The following is a 26870-nucleotide window of genomic DNA, read 5'->3' as shown; positions in this document are numbered from 1 at the left end:
TTACAAGGCATTTCATTTTCATTTTTCGCTGAGAAGAATGAGCTGAAGAATGCCGGTCATCCTACACCTGATTTATATAATAGAGTTTGAGGGATGTTCCACCATTCAACACACTGTAAAATATATTAAATTTATTAGTTATACGGCAACACGGAAATGAAAATCATAACCTATGATGCTAAACCTGATTTGTCTATGTGTCAACCATCGTCAAGTAGATAACAAACTTACGTAAGAAAGATTAATTCTTCAGTGTATAACAAATGGAAGTAGTTAACTGGTTGTGCCAAGAGAAATGCTCTGTTTTGCTTTCCGTGTTTGTTGTTTGGAGGTGATATAACTTGGACAAAAACTGGAGTGGTGGATTTGAAGTATTTAGGTGGAAAGGCTAAAAACATGAACAACCAGCTAAACACCTCAAGAACGAGGTTGACTTCGCTATGCTACAAACAGTGAATATTGCTTCACAATGGAAAATTCTAAGTTCCCATGGGGGGAATTGCTTCACAACCAAACGAGTCCTACATATAAGAAACAAACAGATATGAGAAAGTGCGTAAAAATAAATGACTGTATAAAATTCTGTGGTAAATTTGAACTTCCACTAGGAGGCCATGACGAGAGTGATCATTCAACAAATCTCGGCTTTTTCCAAGGATTAATAGAATTTGTTGGGAAGTTAGAGAATTCCCTCAAAGCCCATTCACTGTAGTCCACCGTCTTTAGGGGAATATTTAAGGTTATCCAGAATTAGCTTCTATAACGTATTCTTGACGTGTGTAAAGAAGAAATACAAAGTGAAATTAAACGAACAAAATTTTTAGCTGTAATTTTGGACGATACGACGCATGTTTCTGAATTACTCGACAGGTTATTGTTTGATATAGATGTTGATTCCCATAGGGAACCTGAAATATTTGTCTTGAATGAGTAAATTTATAATACCAATATATATGGTCCATTATTGGACATTATAAAATTTCCAGCTAACTCATTCCTGGTTGCCAGCGTTTCGTCAGCAGTCTAGTCACGATACCAGTATTGTTTTCTAAATTGCCTTCATGGTTAGCCGCGTTGGACGGCATAACCATAAGTTGGGCTCATCAAATGGTACTCAGCACATCTGATGGCCAAGCAGGCATCAATTTTTGGTAATGAGACAAAGTCTCTCCATATGCATTGGCACTGCCGGTGGCTCCAAGTAGCTTACGCAGTGGCCTCTAAGGTGTGCACTAGCCATGCGTCTTGGTGGGTGTGCTAAGTACCAACTGATGAGCCCAACTTAGCACACGGGGGCGAAACGCTGGCAACCAGGAATGAGTTAACTGGAAAATTTATAATGTCCAATAATGGACTATTTATATGGGTTATTGTTTTCCAGTATGAACTAGATGGTGCTGTGTATGAGAAAATCTGGGGATTCTTTAATCCTGAAACTCAGAATGCAGAAGGACTTGCACAGTGTATTTTAGGGCAGTTAGAGATTTTTTAAATGGCAAAATTGTTAATCTTATCGTGCAACATACGACGGGGCAGTGGTAATGAGTGGTGAAAAAGGTGGTGCACAGACAATAATTAAAAAGTCCTACCAGCATGCGCATCTTGTGCATTGCCATGTGCACCAGTTAAATTTAATTACGAAGGCGGCCGCATCACAGAATCTCGACAAGCCCAAATTTTCTTTAGCAGTCTAGTCGCGATACCAGCATTCTTCTCTAAATTGCCTTCACGGTCAGCCACGTTGGACGGCATCACCAAAATGATCCCTCGTGGTTGTAACACAAGGTGAAATTTTAATAGCCGACTCGTTAACACAGTCTACGAAAATAAAGAGTCTCCTCAAGAGTGTTTCCAGGAACTTCAAAATAACAGGAATCAAGCAACAGTACAAGCAGCCAGACGGCTTTTACACATGATAAATGATCATGACTTCAATTTTTGGCTATCATTTTTCCACCGCATCATGCCTCGTGGACATATTGTATAGCCAACTACAACATGGTTTTGCTAATTCATTGAGTATTCATAAGGCAGTGAATGAATTTCTCCAGGCTATCAATACAGAGAGAAACAAGATCCCTTTATTAGTCGATCAACCTGAAGAAAACCGTCCTCCGGCGAGGAAAAGAAAGGAAAAAATGAGGGCATAGTTGTAAAAGAGTTGTGTGACACTATTTCCTGTCAGGCAAAATAAAGATTTGCTTTCACTAAGCATTTGTCCACTGCGAAGTTGTTCAGTGTATCTCTTTTTGAAGGAGCTACTGACTCCCACAACTTTCCATCCAGTGAGCTCGATGTCACTATTGAAACCTACAAGTTCTTGTGCAAACAACGACCGGTGACCGAACTGACTGTTTTATATCAAAGATAGGAGTTCTGAAGTCTCTCCGGATTTATGGAGATGTATGAGATAATGTTGAGTATTGGAGTTAGCGAATGCTGCACAGAAGTATTCACTCTGCTCCGAATAACACTGACCACACCCATGACAACGGCTGAACCTGAAAGATGCTTCTCTACTTTAAAACGAGTGAAAACTTTTTAAGGAGTACAATGTCAGAAGAACGGCTTTCAGCATTGGGAATGGTTAGTGTAGGAAAGAATCTGATGGACAGTATTATCAATTTCATCAACATAGTGATTGGCAAATTCGCTTGGCATAAAGAACGGAGAATGGATTTTGTGTATAAGTAAATGTGAAAGTGAAAAAAGAAACAGCTCTTTTAAATTAAGTGTATATTATTTCTGTGCATTAAATAATGTTACAATTTATTGCAGACTTGAAAACTAGAAATCAGTAGTGTTTGATTCATCAAAACAAAGCAAAGCAAAGTCATCTCCGTACAGGCCATGAAGGCCCTTGGAGGGGTGAAAGGTAAAGGCTTCCACTATCCGTAACCTCGGCACTTGATGGGATAGAGTGGTTAGCTCTACGCCCGGCCACCTTTGCCCCTGGTATTCATTTTTGGTGTCGAATGAGTGAACCTCGGGGCCATGTGCACCTCCGGAAGTGGAAATCTCGTTTCTTAAATTTTACGACTTCCTGACGGGGATTCGAACCCATGTCCTTCTGGGCGAACCGAGTATGCCTTTACCACCTCGGCCAGACAGCCCCTTGATTCATCATAACAAGGATAATATTTAAGCGTGTTCTTTAGATTAATCATATTGCAATGTTAGCTGCAGCCCTACCAAAAGAAAAATCCGTGAGCCACCACTGCTTCAGTCCATCTCTTTTCCTTGGTTTTCCTGTGCCTCTCTTGCCATAGGGGCATTTCTGATATGCAATCTTGGGATATCTGCTTGGGTTCATATGCTTTACATCAGGGCCATCCAAACTATGGTCTAGGGGCCATATTCAGCTTGCCAAGTTTATTCTGTGCCTTGCCTGAACTGAAGTTATTATTAATTTTTTTTTTGCTAGTTGCTTTACGTCGCACCGACACAGATAGGTCTTATGGTGACGATGGGACAGGAAAGGCCTAGGAATGGGAAGGAAGCAGCCGTGGCCTTAATTAAGGTACAGCCCCAGCATTTGCCTGGTGTGAAAATGGGAAACCACGGAAAACCATCTTCAGGGCTGCCGACAGTGGGGTTCGAACCCACTATCTCCCGGATGCGAGCTTACAGCTGCACGCTCCTAACCACACGGCCAACTCGCCCGGCAGAAGTTACTTTACTATCAAACTTTTTGAGTTTAGGTTCTATTGGTTATAGTAATTGGTTTCAGAGAGACTACAAACGACTAAGGCTATACATTACTCCCTTAAACCATAAGACCAGATAGTGTTTGATAAATAACAGATTGTTTTGTACATCGCTGTAACAGAGGATAACTAAAACAGGCAGATCATCGATACTGCCTCAAGACCACCCGAGCCAACAATCAACGTCACTGTAGTCTGTTCGGTGAGTTAAGAGAATTTTTCCACCAGTTATTTGAATGGCAGACATGTGCTCTGCATGCAGGGGTTGCGAATACCTGGCGTTTCATTATCCAAGCACTCTGCTTGGGACAGGCAGTGTATCTCCCATCAGGTAGTTACATACAAGGCTCTTCTGATGCTATAATGTTAATGTTTTGGTAAGCAAATGAAGAAAATGCCTTTAAGCAATAGAACTCTTCATGAACAAATTATACAATCGCTCAAAGTGATATTTGAAGTTATGAAGAAGTGAAATGTGAGATAAAAGTATACGTTTCAGCGTTCCCCTTTAGCTTTAGAGGTCTGTAGTAGGCTATAGCTTTCACGGTTTGATCCCAAACTCTAATATTGCATGTTAATGATTTGTCATATCTAGCATCTTCAGACTCATTTTGAAAATATTCATGTTGGCGATAGACTAGCTCCTTATCCCTCCAAGGATTCCACTAAACCTACACTAGGTTATACATTTGATTTTATGGCTTCTGTTGTGTACTCTTGATGAGTAATGGCAGTTTCAACAGCAACTCATGTGGATACTCAACAAAGACAAACATTTTGTTTAAGTGATAAAATTGGGGCCAGTTTCCTGTCCACAGGGCGCATGAACTTCGTAGCCTTCCCTCCTCGTCCCTCGCTGAGCTGTCAGCAGGTACCAGTATCCACCCTGTTCACAACTCTCCGTCAGTCTCTCCTTTCTTCTCAGTGCAACAGTGTTACAAAAAGTGCAAAACTGGTGTAGAGTGCTGGAATTATAATTTTTTTCAGCTCAGTTATTTTTCAAAAGAGCATGGGTACAAAGTAACTTCCATTGTGACATGCAATGAAAGTAGCATTGATTCCTTAAAATATTTTCAATTTCTACAATTTATTACCGCAAGAAAAATATTCAGTATTGAAGAAACAAATCCAAAGCTTGATCTTTATGTTTCATCAATTTATATGTGTGTGTGTGTGTGTGAATAAATATTTTCAAAAATCAATTTAAAATCCAGCTTGAGTGATGAGCATCCTCAAGATAAGATTTTCCTGACCACCTCTGAGTGAAAAATGGCATCAGCAACTTACACTTATCATTAGTGGAATAAATTTTCATGTGCTTTTACACATATAGCACCAAACTTTTCAAAACCGGCTAATATACCATATAAATTAATTTAGAAGCATGATATTAAACCTCTTTTGTCATTCGATAAAGTGTGGCATTACATTTTATATAATTCTGATAAACTGTACATATGACCTGTGACCAGTCACTCACGGTACTTGCTGATGCTGCATGTAAGAACTTGGGGTGGCCCTTTTCTACAGGTTCTGTCTACTTTGTCCTACTGTATGTTCAACTATTTGCTCAAAAATATAGTTAAATTGTGGAAGATTTGACCTGTTATTCTTTCCTTGAAGCTTACAATTATTTAGATTACTTTGAAGAAAGTTGCCCACCTTCTTTATAAACCCTAACCTCTAGGACCAGGGTCTCTTCTTTCAATATTACTATATTTTAGCTAAGAGGGCTCAGTTTTATGCTGACAGGTTCTCACCCTCACAGCACTGATATGATCTGGCAGCTAAAGCATTCCTTGAGTTTTAGTGACCATATGTACTTGACTCATTGTAATAATCAAGTCTCCTCATTTATCCAGGCTTGGGACTGGCACAGCTTATCTCTGTGTGTTACAGGAATTACAGTGACAGTAGGCACTATCAGCAGTATGCCATTCCTGTTTGGAGCCGACAGGATCATCAAGAAAGTGGGCCACGTCAACATCATTGTGATAGCATTCTTCTCTCACGCCGCCCGCCTCATGGGCTATTCTCTCATTGAGTGAGTACATACTGCTATTGGCAACAAGTATTCTCTTAAACAAAACTAACGTCCTGTGAAACCGTTCTTAAAATATCAGTTTCATCCAACGACAGCATAAAACTTGTGTTACTATTACATAAAATACAATTAGAGATTAACGGTTTGCTGGCACAAAAAGTGATTGGCTGAAGATATCTGAGTACAGGCACGATCAAAAGCAAGGAGCACATTGTCAAGGAGATTTCTTGGCTAGTTAATACAAGGTGTGCACAGGCTCATCCCCCATTTTGTTGTTAAAATGCATATTATATAAAAATGCTGAAGTACACATATATGACAATAAATAATATATTATGCGAAATTCATCTAATGCAGCATAAGTTTAATATGACTGCCATTTTTAACATCAGTTAAAGAAACTCCAATGTTATGAATTATTCTGTGGCACAAGTCTTCCACAATTTCACAGTAGACTTGAACAATACATCTTCTGAGTTCCTTTAAATCTTGTAACCTTTTTGGAATCACTTTTACTTTGGAAACCCCCAGACAAAGTTTGTCGGTGTTCCTCTGCATAGCAACTCTTTAACAGCTTCAATACTGTCGGAATTCTGTTCCAATACCGTTCCTTCCACATGAAACTTCTCGTACATCTGTGTTGAAGGGGGCCATTGTGTGTGAAACTGCTGTAATAAATGCCTCTGAATCACTACAATGCTTCTTGATTCAGCAAACAATAACACAGGCTATTACATTGTAACTCTTCTTTTGTCTGCTCTGCTGTACATACTAACACACCTTGGGGCTGCAACATGAATTACATTTCAGTTGTTTTTTCAAGAACTACTGCAGCTGTTATTCAATGTGCCTGTTCATATCAGTGTTAAAATATATGAAAAAGAAATGGGGAATCACGTTGCACACCGCCGTGTAAATTGTGCACCAGCTAACACAAGAGATAAAAAGGCACCTGAAGAATGTTACGATACACGATATATGCATGAAGTTTGGAAGTGTCCGGCAGGGATGTGTCGCTTGCAGTGAAGAACAAACAGCTTTCCCAGCATTGGAACAATATAAGGACACCACAGTCCATACAGCAGCAGCAAATCATTATTCCTGAGGACTCCAGATTGTCCACAAGTGCCATTACCAGAGATCTTCAGATCTCCAAGTATCCAATCCACATGAGGACGTTCGATGCAAGTTGTATGTTATGAACAATCAACAATGGCTGCTCTAAGCAGAGTGATTACTGAACATGCTGCGACATTCAAAGGAACTTGGCTTACATTTTCCAATGAAAAACATTTCTACCAGTATCAACAGATGAGCAGAAGAAAACCTTCTGACGATTTTAGGGGCGGTGAGTGGTGAAGGACATGCAGAGCTACACTGAGGTACTGGACACAGCATATGCACACAAAAATGAGATGACTGAAAACTGGATGGCAGCCAGTCTGCACAACCGTATCACACCAAACATGTGGTTCAAATCATTATGTGTGGAGTTAACATTCCCACAGTACAACTGAATCCTTAAAAGGCACTTCTCATGTGATTTGTGTGTACCAATGCTTGTGGTCCTGTACTAAAGCTGCCGTTGTAGATAAAAGTGGTTGTACGTGTCCGATGCATTACTGCATCTGTTTCAGAAATTTTTCATCAATACATTTAGTTGTTTCTTGTGCTGCCTCTGATACATTGTGCACCTTGTACAAGGAGGTTTACCTCATAACATTTGCTACAAATTGCCCTGCATGCTGCTTGTCATTTCTTAACATAACAGACAAAGTTTGGAAGTAACTAATTACAGGTAATCAAATTACTTGAAAAAAAAAAAAAAAACCTTCGTAAAGTAATTTGTACTTGAAATAAACACTTTTTACGAATCTTCATTCACACACGACACACCACTGCAGAAACACACAATAGCGATCCTCTACACTACCTAAGTCCATACAAAGTGCTAACCCCAGTTAAATGGGATAAGGTTAGTGAGAAGAACATTAAACAACTAAATACATGAGAACTCTATCTTCTACTGTGCAATGTTATATCTTGCAGGAGTCCTTGGTGGTGCTTCCCCTTTGAAGCAATCGAGTCTCTGGCCGTCCATCTAATGTGGATCGCTGCTGCCACCTACTGCGTGCTGTTGGCTCCTAAGACTCTGCTAGCAACACTCATTGGCGTTCTGGGAATGTCACACTTTAGTTTAGGTAAGAATAAATCATATTTATCATTGACATTTCCCTTTATCTAGGTTCAGGCAGCTCGTGGTAAATACCACCACTCCTCATCCTCAGTCATGCTCCAGTTCATGGTCCGTTGCCTTATGTTGCTCTTAATTGCATATTCCTCAGCCTGTCTCTCCTTTAATTTGTAATTCTGTGGTTTGTTTCGATATCCATGGAAAGTGTTCAGCCTACGAAACCAAACAGACAGTGCAGAGTTCTCACCAAAGAAAATCCCCCTATGGGTGGGAGTGGTAGAAGGCATGCATGGTATCCCCTGCCTGTCATAAGAGGTGACTGAAAGGGGCTCCAGGGACTCTTAACTTGGGAGCATGGGTTGGCTACCATGGGGCCCTTAGCGGAGTCCTGCCATTGCTTCCACTTACTTGTACCAGGTTCCTCACATTCATCTATCCTATTCGACCTCCTTTGGTTAACTCTTGTTCTTTTGCAACTCCGATGGTATTATGTATGGAAGCCTAGGGGTCTTTCATTTACATGCTCTTAGTGACCCTTGTCACTTGCAGAAATTAAGAGGTTAGCATGGGATAGGGCGGCATGAAAAGCTGCATCAAACTAGTCAATGGACTGATGACCCAAAGAATCACTACCACCACCACCAAAAACAACACCACCACTGCCGCTGCTCCACCGTTATTGAATTTACATCCCACTAACTACTTTTACATTTTTTGGAGACACCAAGGTGCCAGAATTTAGCCTGCAGGAGTTCTTTTACGTGCCAGTAAATCTACCGACGTGAGGCTGATGTATTTGAGCATCTTCAAATACCACCGGACTGAGGCAGGATCGAACCTGCCAAGTTGGGGTCAGAAGGTCAGTGCCTCACTCAGCCTGGCGATGGCTGGATACTTGTACTTCCTCTTTAAACAGTAATCACCACCATTCATCAAAGAAAAATTTGACACTGTTGTGGAAAATGCCTCAGGGATATTTTTGGAGAATTTTCCAATGTCAGCAAGTGATGTACAGTATAGTTTCGTTCAGAGGTGCCAAAGATTTATAGCCACTGAAGGCATCCAAGGAGAAGAAAACCCAGGAATAACGACTAAAGAACCAGTCTGAGTTCATTTTCTGAATTTCCAGTGTAAAGAAACTGAGTTATGAAATTACAGGACATTATATGAAAGTTTCCTTTTGCTGTAGTAGTTATAGTTAAGATTAAATCGACATAATAATTGGTGACTTGTCATTCCTCCATTTTACATGTTCTACAGGAAGAGGGAGTGGTAGCTTCCTGGGTGGGTTCCTGATCGGCACCCTGGGAACGCGTGAGTCCTTCCGCTTCATGGGCATCATGGCCATCGTTGGAGGTATTGCGTATGGAGCACTGCACTACTTCTGGCTGAGGCACGTCGAGAGGAGAAGCGAGAATACATCACCTGCCAAGACGGTAACAGAGGCTACGATGGATGAACCTGAAGCAGCAGGTTCGTCTTCATTAGTTTTTAACAAGTGGAGATCATTGCTACTAAACTGATTCTAACCAAATCCAGCAGATGTTCGGCATCAAGAAAATCCATATCGGTAGGTCACAATCTTGCGAAATGTAAAATAAACCTAGTGTACTTATTGAGTCATATGTGTGTGTGCATATGAAAAGGGAACACATGTCGGGTATTAAGATAAAAGTACTGTCGTGTTCCATAATATGTAACTAATATCATATAATTGAATTGAATGCCTCTGAAAGAAATTAAGGCCTTAAATTAGCATGTAATATTACAACATAAGATTTCATAACTTTTCAGTAGAGCTGTTTCCAACAGATATTGTTTACGGTCTAATTTTTTCTTGGAGATCTATCTATCGATGCTAAGTCTCTGAGGTTTTATGACTTGCAGAAGGTCACTGAGGACAACTCATTTCAACACTACTGCACTTTACAAAAGTTTATCACATACCTTAATGATCGTTAATCACAGCCAGCATAAGACAGGGATATCAGTTATTCTTGCTGAAGCCTGCGTTTTGGGAATATTATATGCCCTTTCACCATTTGGTCCTGATGTCCTACCTCTCCACAGTAGCTGCAGGTGGGTCGAGACCTCTTCTTTGGGGAGAATTTTCTTGGAGTTGGTGGTTTTCTCTTCTGAGCCTTGTTTTTTTAGGCGTTACACTTTTTGAAGAAGATGATGATGGTGTAATTATTGGCAGAGGAGGAGAAACAGAAGGCGGTTCCGTATGATTTTCACTTGATGTGCTTGGTGGTGGCATTGTTGGAGCAGGGAAAGATGTTACAGCAGGACATAGTACATCTTTCTTATCTTTTGATACGAAGAGTCTAATTTTTTCATGAAGATACACCTCTCTATCAATGTTAAGTCCTTGAAGTTTGATGACTTGCAGAAGGTCACAGAAGTCAGGCGATGGATCTTCTGGAAGGATGGTGTAGGGTACTTGGTCAGAAACTATGGATTTCTTTGTCAACACTACACCAGGGTGCTCTTTCATATACACAAAGTGATGTATCTCGGCTATTTGTGGAATGTTTTTCATTCCAGCACAGAACTTGATTTGCCAGTCAAAAGTAGGAATTGTTACATTTCCAGATTCTGTGCCAACAGCGACAGGAATAATAGAGCTAGAAACCTGACAACTTTTACGGGCGACATTAATTACATCTTCAATAACTTCACTTTCATTTTTCCAGAATGCTCTCTTGAAACAATCAAAGTACAAACCAGGTTGAAATTTCGTGTGTCCCACTGGCAAAAGTGAAATTTTACAACTGCTGTTCTTTTCTGTCCTAACTCTCCACATGAGGTATCTCATTAAGAAGTTGTTTTTATTTTGCCCAACACAGTTATCAGCATGGAATTCTAAATGCTCATCACCTACTGAAAATTTTTCCAAGAAGTGATGTACAAGAGATAAGACAGTATTTACTCATTTACCTGCAATACAAGCTTCTGGAATAATGTATAAAACAAATTTGTTAAGTGGTTCACACACGACACCAAAGAGACCCACTTTGTAGCCTGTTAGAAAGAAAACGGGTCCAACTTATTGTAGATTGTATGTTAAGTGCACCTGTTGGGCAAAATCAAAACTATAATGCATAGTGCCTTTGTATGTGGCCCAAGAGACAAAGGAGTTTCCAGTTGCCCAATTCCTTGTCTACAATTGTCTATGGTGTTTTTATAAGCAGTCTGCTCTGCTTGGACATGATTTTTTTTTTTTTTTGCTATTTGCTTTATGTTGCACTGATACAGATAGGTCTTATGGCAACGATGGGATAGGAAAGGCCTAGGAATGGGAAGAAAGCGGCCGTGGCCTTAATTAAGGTACAGCCCCAGCATTTGCTTGGTGTGAAAATGGGAAACCATGGAAAACCATCTTCAGGGCTGCCAACAGTAGGGTTCGAATCCATTATCTCCCGGATGCGAGCTCACAACTGCGCCCCTAACCGCACGGCCAACTCGCCCGGTTTGGACATGATTAAGATTTCTTTTTTCCTCCTCATACATAACTGACAGTTTCCCTATTACAGTTTGATTGCTTCTACAAGTCATACAAAGATCAGTCTTGGGTTTCTGAACTACTATGTTACTGCAAAATGTATGCCAGATGGAATATCAAGATGAGAGTGATACAGGAATTCTCTCTATTGATTTACAACTGTCAGAGTATAATGTATGAACGTACTTCTTAGACATGCTGGTTGGGAGAAGCATGAGATCACTTCTTCGTTTTGTAGGGATCCGGCCTGGCATGACAAGTGCATTTTGTTCACTGAAATTATTCATAATGTTCACTGCATTGAGAAATCTTTAATATGTTTCAGTGAATTTTAGGCTGCACCCCTTCTTTCTTGAATTGTTCTTTAAATTTTTTAGTCTCTTAGAGCCACAAGCGAATACAAATTGAAAAAATGACTGACACACCTCCTGCCCTCTTAAGTGATAAATTGTGAAAGTGTCTTTCCTGTCATAATTTTTTCTCTTAGTATCAGTCGTCATTGGCTGGTTTCGTACTAATGCATTCATCGTACCCGTCATTAATACGTGGTGGTGATTGACATATTCTCCACTACTGATTTTACATCCCCACTTATTTTTAACGATTTTCAGAGATGTCAAACAAAATACACTATGTGTTAATAAAAAATTGAGAAAGCGATCATACAAAATTAAATATTATGTTGCTAAAACACATTACCACCACAACTGTAGATATCCATAAATGCGACAAACTTTCTTATTATTTATTTTTATTCTTTCCGTCGTGGAACTTCTGGCAGTATTTGGGGACTTGTTAGGATACCTAACCTGTAAGTAATAATAATAACAACGTAAACGTTTCCACCTTTTCAATACTAAAATATATTCACAAAATTATAAATTACACGGTACTAGTTTCGACCCATCTAGGGGTCATCATCAGCCATATTGGAGCAAAGATCACTTTTGGCGAAATCCTAAGAAAATGTTATTTTAAAGAATAACAAGTGAAATGAGATATTATGGTAATAGTTAATAATACAAGGAATATACATACTAAGAGGTTTTTAACAAAGAATAAAGTATAAATGGGGTGTTGTAAAAATTGTAATCATGGAAATCAGTAAGTTCTTGTGTTGAAATGACATATATAAAATTATATATGGCTTAGGAAGAGGGCTTAAGGTGGGGCTGAAGGGTGCGGGAGAAAGTGTAATTGTCTTGGAAAAGTACCTTTGATTAAATTTAGGATTGAGTTTTGGTTGGCTGCATTATTGTTTCTGAGGAAGGTGATAAATAGATCGAAGAGTATGTTGGGTTTCTCTGAGATTTCATTGAGATTGTGACTGGCATTAAAGTATTGGTCTAGGTGTATGTAGTAATTTTCCATTATGTTGAGTAAAGGGCCCTTGTTTGCTAATACGAGGATGTCCATGTCTTGTTCAATATTGGTGAAATTATGGTTATAATCTTGCATGTGTTGGCCGATGGCTGAAAACCTGTTGTATTTTATTGTGTTAGTGTGCTCGTGGTATCTGATAATGAAGTTTCTCCCGGTTTGCCCGATGTAGGTTTTTTTACAGGTGGTACATTTGATCCTATAAACTCCTGATTTTAAAAAACTGCTGGTCTTGTTGATGTGTGAAGTATTGTATAAAACGTTCATGTTCTTATTGTTGGTTTTGAAGGCTATTTTAACGCCTTGTTTCTTAAAGATGTTGGTTAACTTGTAGATATCATTGTTGAACGTGAAGGTGGAAAATGTTAGAGGTTTGGTTATTTCTTTTTTGAGGGTAGTTTTTGGGCGATGTTTGTGTTTATTGATTATCCTTTCTATAAAATGATTGCTGAAGCCGTTGAATTTTGCGATTCCGCGGATTGTGTTGAGTTCGTTTTTTAGATCGTTATTGGACATAGGTATGCTGAAGGCTCGGTGAACTAGGCTGTTGTATGTGGCTCGTTTGTGGGACTGGGGGTGCACTGAATCTTGGCGAATGGTGGAGGCTGTTTGAGCGGGTTTTCTGAAAATTTTATAACTGAAAGAATCTAAGTTTCTAGTGATGGTTAAATCTAGAAAGTTGATTTTTTGATTTGATTCGGATTCTAGTGTGAATTTGATATGAGGATCAATATTGTTGAGTCTTAAGAGGATGGTGGGTGCGTTAATTGATTTCTCATTCATGATTACAAAGACATCGTCGACATATCTGGCCCAAAAGAGAATGTTTTCGAATTCGTTGTCAATTTTGGTGTATTCGAGGAAGTCCAGGTATATTTCTGCTAAGATGCCTGAGGCCGGTGACCCCATTGCCAAACCATTTTGTTGATATATGACATTGTCAAAAGTGAAGAAGTTATTGTCGATGATAAGTTTTAATATTGTGATAAAGTCTTGTATCTCTAGTTTGCTTAAGTGGCTGTTTTTGTTTAAATTGTTTATAATTATCAGAATTAATTTTGATACTTGTATGCTTGGGTACATGTTTACAATATCAAAAGAGTGGATGGAGTGATCTGGTTGCAAATTGAACTTGTTTAGTTTTTCTACTAGCTCTAACATTTTCCACCTTCACGTTCAACAATGATATCTACAAGTTTACCAACGTCTTTAAGAAACAAGGCGTTAAAATAGCCTTCAAAACCAACAATAAGAACATGAACGTTTTATACAATACTTCACACATCAACAAGACCAGCAGTTTTTTAAAATCAGGAGTTTATAGGATCAAATGTACCACCTGTAAAAAAACCTACATCGGGCAAACCGGGAGAAACTTCATTATCAGATACCACGAGCACACTAACACAATAAAATACAACAGGTTTTCAGCCATCAGCCAATACATGCAAGATTATAACCATAATTTCACCAATATTGAACAAGACATGGACATCCTCGTATTAGCAAACAAGGGCCCTTTACTCAACATAATGGAAAATTACTACATACACCTAGATCAATACTTTAATGCCAGTCACAATCTCAATGAAATCTCAGAGAAACCCAACATATTCTTCGATCTATTTATCACTTTCCTCAGAAACAATAATGCAGCCAACCTAAACTCAATCCTAAATTTAATCAAAGGTACTTTTCCAAGACAATTACACTTTCTCCCGCACCCTTCAGCCCCACCTTAAGCCCTCTTCCTAAGCCATATATAATTTTATATATGTCATTTCAACACAAGAACTTACTGATTTCCATGATTATAATTTTTACAACACCCCATTTATACTTTATTCTTTGTTAAAAACCTCTTAGTATGTATATTCCTTGTATTATTAACTATTACCATAATATCTCATTTCACTTGTTATTCTTTAAAATAACATTTTCTTAGGATTTCGCCAAAAGTGATCTTTGCTCCAATACGGCTGATGATGACCCCTAGATGGGTCGAAACTAGTACCGTGTAATTTATAATTTTGTGAATATATTTTAGTATTGAAAAGGTGGAAACGTTTTACTTATATATTATTCTCAGGTCAATACAGACCAAAAACATGAAATTCATAACAATTAATACCTAACCTAAACAATGCGGTCTCTCTTATCACATTTACAGCTGTTTAGGTAAATCCTGATGTGATAAATGTAGAGAACGAGCATGAAATATACTTAAAAATAAGGGTCTGGCTTTCAACAGCCGCAATTATCCAAAGAATGCTTCCAGTCACCACGTATTACAATCGGAAGTACAAGTCGTAACATACGCTAGTTATAAGCTGGTGGTTTGGCACACTTTCTACAGCATGGCTATATTCGGAAGGAGTGGCTTCTGCTACACTAACTGGGAATATCAGAGACCACCTCCAGAAACCATTGGGGAATAGATTCTTACTGTTTGGACTCTATAGTTGGGAAAGAAGCTATTTTTAAAAGTTTAAAGAAAACGGAACCTCGAATGCTCTCGAGTCTCGATGGCATTGCATGGCTGACCAGATGGCAGTGAAGATGACGTCATTTGGAATGATGATACGCCAGTAGCAGGAAAGTTGGTGGCACAAGACAATAATTCAAATGAAAGCAGAGATTAGGTTTCCTCAGGTTTACTGTGTGGTAGGCCTACTGCTCAACTGACAGAGACAAATGACTGGCCATTAATTTCTTTTCTATCAATATTGCATAATATGATAAAACAATACTCTTATTCCTTTTCTCTACGGGGTTGGGTATGAATTGAGATGAATCTTCGTAGCGAGCTTTTACAACTATATGCCCTTCCTGACGTCAGCCTCATCAGAGGAATTAATGAGATGAAACGAATGACGTGATATGAGTAACTAAAACTGACTATATTTACTTTAAATGTAGGCCTAAAAGTCGTGTTCACTGGGCGAGTTGGCCATGTGGTTAGGGGTGCACAGCTATGAGCTTGCATCCGGGATATAGTGGGATTGAACCCCACTGTCGGCAGCCCTGAAGATGGTTTTCCATGGTTTCCCATTTTCACACCAGAAAATGCTGGGGCTGTACCTTAGTGAAGGCCACGGCTACTTCCTTCCCATTCCTAGGCTCTTACTATCCCATCGTCGCTATAAGACCTATCTGTGTTGGTGGTTTATAGCTCTGTATAGCTTAGAAGTCATGTGTTCACAGCAAAAAATGTGAGGTAATTGCATAATGGACCCCCTTTCTTTTTTTTTTTTTTTGGCTGTAGAAGTGGAAAAAATGTGGGGGGGGGGGTCTAATACGCGAGTAAATATGGTACTTGATTGTTGTTTGCATGAAGGAGCAATACCAAATGAGAGGAGAGTTGCTACTGTATCCCCAGTGTACAAAGGAAAGCGTGATAGACATAAAGCAGACAATACGAGATCAGTCAGCTTGACATGTATGCACGTAAGCTCTGGGAAAGCATTCTTTCTGAATATATAAGATACCATTTGCAGAGTTACTATCTGGTTTGATGGAAGGCAGTTCAGTTTTGGAAAGGTTATTTGAGTGAGGCTCAACTTGCAGGATTCCAGGATTCAGGGGGTCAAATGGACTGTATCGTTACGGACCTATCCAAGACTTTTGATTAGGTAGATGACGGGAGACTATTGATGTAAACGAGGGCTACTGGATTAGGAAAAAAAAAGGGGAGGGGGGGAGTGAATGATGGGCTAAATTTCTAGAAAACAGAATTTGCAGAATTAGTGTGGGTGAGGAATTGTCTGACCCAGCAATGATGAAGAGAGGGGTCCCACAGGGCAGTATTATTGGACCTTTAAATTTTCTTATTTATATACAGTAAATGATATGAGAAAAGAACCAGGATCAGGGATACGGCTTTTTGTGGATGATGTTATACTGTATTGAGTAACAAGTTGTGAGCGATTGTGAGAAGACCGCTACAATGTTGTGAGATGGACAACAGACAGTAGTATGAAGGTGGTAAATAGAGTGAAAAGTCAGGTTGTAAGTTTAACAAAGAGGAAAAGTCCTCTCAGTTTTAATTACTGTGTTGATGGCATAAAAGTACCCCACATGAATCACTGTAAGTACTTGGCTGTTTATATAAGGACATATTTTCATTGGGATAATAAAGTTTACCAGATCTCTTCATATGGTTATGAGGGTATTTAGGGGTTGTAGTGAGGATGTAAAGGAGAGAGAATATAATTACAGAATAGTTTCAGTGCATGGGACCCTCATCAGGATTACATACTTGTTTCAAGAACTGGAAAAGATTCATAAGAAAGCAGCATGATTTGTTATTGGTAATGTTGGAAAAAAAGGGGAAATGTTACAAGAATTTTGCAAACTTTGACTGGGAAATAGACCATGTTTAAAACTTCCCTCCCACCCATTATGACGTACAGTTTGGAGAGTTGCATCATACATAGAAGAAAGTCAACTGCAAGCTGCTGAAATGAAGTTCCTTAGATCAGCTGTACAGAAAATATGGAAAGTCAGAATTAGGAATGACTGGATTTAAAGGGACCTGCAGGTCAGCCTGACCATGGAAGAAAGGCCGAGTGTTGCAAGGCTGAAGTGGCTAGGATGCGTTAAGCGGATGAAGCTGAGTCAAATTCTAAAACAGTACTTAGAGAAGATCATTCCGGGATGCCCTAGAAACAGGTGGTTAGACAAGACGGAATGGAATGACATTAGTAGACAAACAAGCTTGAGTAATGAAATGAAATGGCGTATGGCTTTTAGTGCCGGGAGATCCCAGGACTGGTTTTGCTTGCCAGGTGCAGGTCCTTTTTTGATTTGACACCCCGTGCCAGGGAAATTAACTAATGATGGTTAAAATTCCCGACCCTGGCAGGAATCAAACCCGGGACCCCTGTGACCAAAGGCCAGCACACTAATCATTTAGCCATGGTGTCGGACACAAGCTGAGTGGAACTTTTTAACTTTGGAATTAAAGAGGACAAAGTGTTTGTTTATAGGGTGAGGAGTTAGGGACTGAGAGAGATGTACAATAAATTTTCAAGTTCTTTAAAATCATTTACAAAAAGAATAGGTAAACAACAGATAGGGAATCTGCCACCTGGGCGAATGTCTGATTGACTGAACATGGTTATATGCACGGTTGAGTGGAAGTGAAGTGGCTTGTACCAGTAGATTGAAATAGTGTTTTTCCTTCCAGAAGGTTTCTGCATCTAACACCAGCCATTATTGCTTCTGTTTATGACTGGCTTGAAGTAAATCCGGAGGAACGATTATGAACGAAAGAACGATTTTACAGGTAAAGGCTCCCCAAATGAAATTTGCTATGATTGCTATAAAAGACCTATTGGGGTAAGTAACTTGTCAGTAATGTTACCAGAAGCAAACAAGAGGGGAAAGGAGGTTGACAATGTAAATCGCCATTTCTCCATTGGCTCGCAAGTGTGTAACAGCAGGTGAACATGTCCAATGAAGTGACTGAAGAATGGGGAATGAAAATTAATAATTTGATGTTCTTACAGTCCAGGGGGAGCCACTAGATGTAATACAAACATTTCATTACCTTGAGAGTGTGGTATATGATGCAGGAGACACGCAAATGAGTGAGAGGAGTGCCAATGTCATGTACAAGAGCTACTTTCCACCGGTCTTAATGTACGAAGCTAAAACTCAGTTAATGACCAAAGCAGAGGACAAGGCAAGTCAGAAGTAATTTCAAAGAAGTAAGATCATCCCAAGGTCAATGCTTCAGGTGGAGCTTAGAGGAAAAAAGACCCAAGAGTGACTCACTAAATGATGGACAACACAAAAGGACAAGAACAGTCTTCATATAAAACTACTCTCTCCTTATCAACTCCAGTGCTTCTGCATCCATTTCTTTTGCTTCCCAGCTTCATCAGCCAGGCATTTTGATAGATCTTCAGTCTTCACGAGGGGATCTCAATAGGTCACTATAGGTTCCGTGCGCTGCTGGGAAAAATGCACCGCTGCGCTGCGAGTGGCGAACATTGTAAGTTAATTCGATCACCGCGCACATATCTCTGTCGTTTCACAGCGAGTTGCTATGGCCGACTAAATAATAACAGTGGGATTTCAGAGTGTTTTATGCAACAACAATCGGCCAAATCATTCCAAACTTCAAGAAAGTGGTCATGTATTAAATTTACAAGAAGAACTGTTCGCAGGAAATAGCAACAGAGCGAATAACTGCAAATATGATAAGAGAAAAACGTTGATTCACTAGAGAGACTACCATTTCACGATAGAGGCAACGTAGTAATTTATGTATTATTTGTGGTGATAACGAGATTGATTTTCATGTACACATTCAATAATGCTGTCTTCAGAAAAATATATTTGGTCTATCTCTAATACGATATCATGTTAGCGTAGGTTAATGTTGCGAGTGAGGCCTTGGTAAAATAATAAAAATATTTCCATGAAATGTAAGCATATTTCTGTTGTTATTTATACAGTTTACTCAGAACATGTCACCTCGTGTACCGATCAACCCTGTTAATTGTCTGGATCTCGCATATAAAAAGCGCGGAAAGAGAAATCCAACAAGGAGAAGAGCTTATAGAGGAACTTTTTCCGATAGAAAGGCACAGGTTTGATGTTGGACCAGTTGAAAATATCAGAATATCTTAACATTGCCAATAAATTATTGTGTCTGTATTTATAATATGATCGCGACCACCTCTGTAATATAATAGTTGGCGCTACTAGTTTCCTTCGTCTGGGGCCCGGGCTTGATTCCCGATAGAGACAGAAATTTAAGATTGACATGAGGGTACATGCAGCTCATGTTCATTAGACGTTGCTTGAAAAGAGTTGCACTACCTCGGTGCGAGAACAGAACTTTACGTATGTAAAATGCGGTATTTCTGTGAGCTATTGATGTTGTGTAATGGAGGCCAATTTCTATAATTACAGTATATTTGTCCACTGCCTTTTTAAATCCATTTCGTGAGGTTGTGACAGAATACTCTAAAATTTCACATTGTGGTCTGTAGTACGGTATGTTATTATTATTATTATTATTATTATTTATTTATTTTGCACACTTTCGTGGTAATGATGTTCAAGCAATTGTACAGATTTTAGGAAATCAAAGCAGAATAAACCTTAATGTAAACCACAGTTTTACGTAGAATTTGAACCCATAAATTTCCGTACAATTCCAGTCGTGGCAATGACCACCGTCTTCTTCATGGTCTTGTAGATGTTGGTGTTGACATCCAACTTCTTCAATAATTTGTTTGTAATTGTTAACCTTTGCATTATGTTAAGAGTAAGGTAAGGTAAGGGTTATCCTGCCCGAAGACAGGTCCGAACCTCTGCAGAGGTGTTTCTGAGCCGGAGTTTACGTGCGGTAGGGTGGCCAGTTCCTTTCCGCTCCTCCATTCCCTTACCCCCCACCAACAGTGCATGGCAACCCATCCAACTCCTGACTACGCCCAATGTTGCTTAACTTCGGAGATCTCACGGGATCCGGTGTTTCAACACGGCTACGGCCGTTGGCTTGTTAAGAGTAATGTGTATTAAATACTGTAAATGTACAAATCCGGAATCATTTCCTGCGATTTACAGCTAAGATCCACCGTCTTTTCAAATTCATTTCGTGAGGTCGTGAATGAAAGCTCTGTATTACTGTATCTACTAATGCAGCCAAGAACAAGCACATCATTCTGTCGGAACCTTGTGACATTAAAAAAATATCATCTGAAGACGGCACTGTAAAATAATTGAATAAATGCATGTAAACGTCACACACATTCCAGCTTCTTATGGCGAGCTGTTAATGAAGATGACTCTAAGTAGTTCTCGTAGTATCCACCCGCAGCAGCACAGTGCTGTACGCACGGAGCCTATAACTGATGAAAAGGAACAAATTAAATGACAATCTGTAATTCTGAAGCTGGAAAGCAGAAGCGGAGAAGAAATGGATGTAGAAGTGGGATTAATGAGGGGAGTCCCTGTCCCCCTCTTCCCACGCCGACCAGTCATTGCGTTAATGCTGTTATGTGTTCCCATTCATGTTTCTGTGCTACCCGTTACTTCCAAGAATTTGAGTTGCAGTACCATGTTCTCATATTAGGTGCCTCTTGGTGTGTTTCAACTCTGGCAACTGGCGACCTTGTAAGTGGATGAATTTCCGATTTTGACTTCTTTTCTTTACATCTTGTTCTTGTGTTTCTGCAAATTTTGAAATGGCTGATTTTAAGGAGCAAGAATATGCATTAAATTTTGCTTCAGGCTCAATAAAACTGCAGGTGAAACCCACTGAATGTTTAATGAGGCTTTTTGTTTCCAAGCTTTAAGCCAAGTAAGAACATTTCAAAGAAGGCTGGGGATCTGCGTAAGACGATAAACATTTGGGTCAACCATCATCATGTACGACTCTAAAAATGATCACCGAAGTTTTACAGAGATGTTTCGAGACGACTGAGGGAAGAAGTGAGGTATAAAATGCTTGAAGTATGGAATACTGAGGACTAGTTATTGCACCATGACAATGGTCTCTCACACATCTTGCTTATTGTGAGAAAATTCCTGACAAAGAGCAACATCATCATTGTTCCGCCTGACCTGGCCCACTGCGACTTCTACCTCAGCCCTAAAATGTAATTCCACTTGAAGGGCGGTGTTTTACTCCATTGGAGACATCCAAGTGGAATCACGGGTCCTGAATACAATGAAGCTGGAAGACTTCCTTGAGTGGTTATAAAATGTGAAAAACCAATGGAATCTTTCTATTTAAACCCAGGGCAACTACAGTACTTTCAAGTAACAATTAGAATGAATAGTTGAATAATTGATGCTGGAAATAAGGTATTAATTTGAGTATACATGTTTCTATGAGAAGCCCGCCTGGTGGCCATGATCGTTAAGGCGCTGAAGTCTAAAACGGTCTGACACTGAGGTTAGCCGGTTCGAGTCCTGTTGGTCGAAAAAAATTTCACCATCAGAATTTTGGCCGGCAGGGTAGGGGAGGTGGTGGTATACAATTTCTAATCACTAGATTGCGTGCCAAAAGTCTGGATTAAATTCCAAACCTCTCTTCAGTGCTCATATGGAGTGAGGGCATATGACACTGTTGATGGTGATTCGTCGGATGGGGAAGTTAAGCCTTGAGCAGACCCCTTGGCGCTATTCGACAGGAATATGCTATGTGCCGACACCGGGTTTCACCCTCTCCCTACTATCATAAATCACGTCATTCATTTCATCTCGTTAACTCCTCTGATGAGGTTGATGTCAGGAAGGGCATCCGGTCATAAAAACCCGCCATGACAGATTCATCTCACCTCATACCCGACCCCGTAGGAAAACGGGACAAGGGTTGGACAAACAACAACATGTTTCTATGAGAAAATTTTTCTGGGTAGCACCTTGTATAATCAATCAAATCTACATATGAGGAATATCTGTTCAAAAGTTTCTATTTCCAGCACAAGAAAGTTGTGGGGAAAACGCAAGAAATGTATAGCAAAGGGTACATGGGACGGGTAAGGTACAACTGTACTGTGATCCCAAATGTACACAATGGATGTTCTATCATCAATATAAATGTAAACAAAATGGTAATAGCTCTTTTCGATCAGGTATCACACAAATAGCTCTTTTTGTTCAGACACATTGGAAATAACTCCTTTTGAATGGCAACGAGAAAATAGCACACAACAAAACATCATAGATTTAACTAGTTTTGTAACAATTTGGGATAAGTTATACACTAATTAACAAGAGAACATGACACTCAACCATCATACACATCATGTTCGATGTAATAACAATCCGTTCCTCCATAATCAATATCTTCACAATGTCTGTGTACGATCACTACATAATGTTTGTTACATACGGTCCACTAATGCATTAAATTAGTTTACTACAAAATATCAACAGAGACACCATTACTTTACCATCACATGCGTATGAACACGTAGTGATCACAGCAAGGCGTGGCCCACATCCTCACAGAGTGCTCCGACCTTTCTGGCCTAAAACGGAGCCTCGGCCTGCAGGAAACACTCGAACGCATCCTAGCCGATGACGCGACTACTGCTGATCTCGTCATCCGCTTTATGTGCGACAGTGGACTTATCAAGGGTATATAAATTACAAGTGTACTGTTACTCAGGGAACGTACGTTCCCTTTTAATATGTTAGTAATCCTTTCGGCCTAATTCTATAATTATTTTTTTGTTTTATTTTGTACTGCATTTCCAAATTCCTTTGTTGAATAAATACAGTAAAACCTCCCTATAACGGACACCTTCGGGATCGAAAAAATGTCCGTTATGAAGGGGTGTCCGCCCGCGAGAGTTTATGAAACCGGTTAAACATAAGTTGGAACACAATAACCCATGTATTGTATGTGTTAACAATTCTCGCAAATGTACCTTTAATTGTATACTGTATACAGTATTGTACAATATTCTGCACTGTACTCACATGAGAAAGTTGTAGATGGGCTGCCGCAGCTGCGATGCACTGTATTAAAGAGACAAAAACACTTCTATGGAAACCTCTATTGAGCACACTGTACACTATTAGCGTTCACCATGTTCAAATTAAGAAGAACGTATGAGTTTTTGAAACTTCAAATGAGTATGTAGATATTTAAAGTTAAGAACTTCATTTTGGTCCGTATTGAATCTAGATTTACACTATAAATTGAGGATAATTATGTCCACCTTTTCAATACAAAAACAATGTGACGTCATTAACACATCATATATTTATTACCTTTCAAACATTGGGACCGGTTTCGGCATTATTTGTATGCCATCATCAGCCATAGGAAACTTTGTGACAAGGTCTAAGTACAATATTAACATAACTTACAACATATATATATATATATATATATATATATATAAATTGAACATATTCTTACATGACTATTAAAATTTGGTGTATACCATAAAACCTTAGATTAAAATTGGTAGCATATTTTATGCGACATATTATGACTATTTCCTTTATACAATTTTTTGACTAAAGTTAAAGCTTTTGTCAGTATTTATAAATATTACAAAATGCTAATTGAGCATCCAGTTAACAATTTTTTCAATCTTTAAAAACTTTTATAACTACTAGGCGTTAATGTTAATAGTGCATTTGTTTGGTCAAAAATACTAAATTGACATGCATTAAAATGAAATCGCCTACTGTCAGATTGGAAACAGTGACCTATTTGTACTAGGTATGGGGATAAGTTACATTATAAGTCTTTCGTAATTCTATATCTTACGTTAATATAGTTTGGTTATTTAATAACAAGTCGAATAAAATGATAAGTTCGGCTAATATTTTAAACTTTAAAACATTATTTGTCCATTATAGAGGTCCCTTTTTTCAGTGAAGATATATAGTGAGCAAAACAGTTCCTCTTAGAATTGATTACAGGTTCACTCTGTTTTAGGTGGATTTTGGATTGAATAAATTTCTTATTTCGTAATCTAATGTCGTTGAGCAATGTTCGAATATGTAATATTCCGTCTTTTATGCTAGTGTTCTTAAAATGTATCGACTTGTTATTAAATAACCAAACTATATTAACGCAAGATATAGAATTACGAAAGACTTATAATGTAACTTATCCCCATACCTAGTACAAATAGGTCACTGTTTCCAATCTGACAGTAGGCGATTTCATTTTAATGCATGTCAATTTAGTATTTTTGACCAAACAAATGCACTATTAACATTAATGCCTAGTAGTTATAAAAGTTTTTAAAGATTGAAAAAATTGTTAACTGGATGCTCAATTAGCATTTTGTAATATTTATAAATACTGACAAAAGCTTTAACTTTAGTCAAAAAATTGTATAAAGGAAATAGTCATAATATGTCGCATAAAATATGCTACCAATTTTAATCTAAGGTTTTATGGTGTACACCAAATTTTAATAGTCATGTAAGAATATGTTCAATTTATATATATATATATATATGTTGTAAGTTATGTTAATATTGTACTTAGACCTTGTCACAAAGTTTCCTATGGCTGATGATGGCATACAAATAATGCCGAAACCGGTCCCAATGTTTGAAAGGTAATAAATATGTGATGTGTTAATGACATCACATTGTTTTTGTATTGAAAAGGTGGACATAATTATCCTCAATTTATAGTGTATATATGTAGATATAGCAATATCTAGCACAGTACAGTAAAACATTAGCACTTGAAAAAATTCTTAATGTTCGTTTGTTTTGTCCATTTTGGTTTAGCAATGATGTTTTCACTATGTGCAATTAAATCCTGGGTCAAATTTATACCTTTTTCATCGTTTTGTTTGTACAATTCTTTCAGTCGCTTAACAATGCCGAGAGCCTCACTGTACGAGGTTATTGGCAGCACATTCATTTCCGTATTTTCTTCAAAGTCGTCATTAGCATCACCTTCACTCCCGCTTTCGTCAGAATCTTCATTTTTGTCCTTCTTCCCTAGGATTGACTGAAGAATCGTTTTCGTGTCTCCACTCTCACACTCTGTTGGAATATCTGAATCAATTTCGATATAGGTGTTCACTTGTACACTGTAACCTGCTGCATTAATCAACTCTTGTGTTGTTTCCATGCTGTCAGGAAGGGCATCCGATTCTATTTCGGGATGTCCACCACTAGCGGGAAACCCAGCTTTCAGAAAGCAGTTACGAATTGTTGAGGCCGTGACGTTTTTCCATGCATTGGTTATCCATGAAATTGCTTGGAGAACATTCAGCCCCTTTGTCAGTGTTTGAAGGGTTACTTCATTCCCGTTAAGTTCTGATACTATGTGCTTCATCACTAACTGTCTGTACATAACCTTGAAGTTCTGGATCACTCCTTGGTCAAGCGGCTGAGAAACTGATGTTACATTTGATGAGAGAAACACGATCTTCATATTTTGCATTTTAATTGTATTCGGATGCGATGCTGCATTATCGAGGAATAATAACACTTTTCGCTCCTGGCGAATCATTTTTCTGTCCAATTGTCCTAGCCACTCTGTCATTATTTCTCTGATCATCCATGCTTTCCTATTCGCTTTCCATTCAATGCCAAACTTCGTAACGTCCATATTTTTAAAACACCTTGGTTTTGCAGCTTTTCCTGTCACAAGGGGTTCCTCCCATTCTCCACTCATACTTGCACATAAGACCGTAAGACGTTCTTTCGCAACTTTTCCACCAGTACGATTTCCTTTGAAACACAAAGTTTTGTCGGGTAAAGCACGAAAAAATAATCCAGTTTCATCGGCATTCAAAATATTTTCCGGAGCATACCTGTCTACGATTGAAGGTATTTTATCTTGCCAGTTGTCAACAATCTCCATATTAACACTGTATGATTCTCCGCAAATCACTCTGAAGTTGATACCATGTTGCTTTCTGAATCTTTCTAGCCAGCCATTCGAGGCTTTGAAATCTCCAATACCTAATTCTGTCGCGAATTCTAACGCTTTTGCTTGTATCATTGGTCCTAAGACGGGCATTCTGACTTCTTATTTTAGCGAACCACTCTACCGTTGCCTTGTCAATGAGAGCTCCACTACCACTTTGAAACAGTTTAATGCGTTGTTCGTTGCCATTTAAATGCCATTCTTTCGCTAGTTCCTCTTGCTTTTTCACAATTTCAGCTGCCTGTGTCTTCCCAATCTTAAACACTTCTCACGTTTATGATAGTCTATTATGCCTACCTTTTCTTTTAAAGTTGAAAACTTCCTCGGAGTCATGTTTACACACACTTACTAACGTAAAATTGAACACGTCAAAAGCATACGAGTCAATGAAAAGTAACCTGACAGTGAAGGTATGAATTCCAGGGCTGTCGAGCATGTCAGATCACACAACTTCCGGAAGTGATAGCGTAGCTTAGTGTTGCCTTCCATAAATGTGTACAGCCAGGATCAAAAGTTATGGTGTCTGTGATTCTTGGAAGTACTGGCTGTGCAAAAAGTAAGCGAATACATGCTGTACAGGACACAAATACAGAATTTTTTGAAAAAGAAAGTGTCCGTTAGAAGAGGTTTAATCGGAGTTTCTCGTGGCTATG

The 26870-nt window shown here is 38.9% G+C and overlaps 1 protein-coding gene across 1 annotated transcript in view; it reads left to right on the top strand.

Annotated features, from left to right (window-relative positions):
* LOC136881765 (major facilitator superfamily domain-containing protein 6-A) overlaps positions 1-26870 on the top strand; it is a 97989-nt gene that overhangs the window by 59394 nt on the left and 11725 nt on the right. The window contains exons 9-11 of the mRNA XM_067154200.2: positions 5607-5751; positions 7801-7952; positions 9206-9418. Coding sequence (XP_067010301.2) covers positions 5607-5751; positions 7801-7952; positions 9206-9418 — 510 coding nt within the window. The remainder of the gene's footprint in view (positions 1-5606; positions 5752-7800; positions 7953-9205; positions 9419-26870) is intronic.

This window comes from Anabrus simplex, chromosome 10 (assembly GCF_040414725.1).
Source record: "Anabrus simplex isolate iqAnaSimp1 chromosome 10, ASM4041472v1, whole genome shotgun sequence".
Lineage (NCBI taxonomy): Eukaryota > Metazoa > Arthropoda > Insecta > Orthoptera > Tettigoniidae > Anabrus > Anabrus simplex.
The sequence above is the reverse complement of the archived record's forward strand: the minus strand, read 5'-3'. Positions and strand labels throughout refer to the sequence as shown.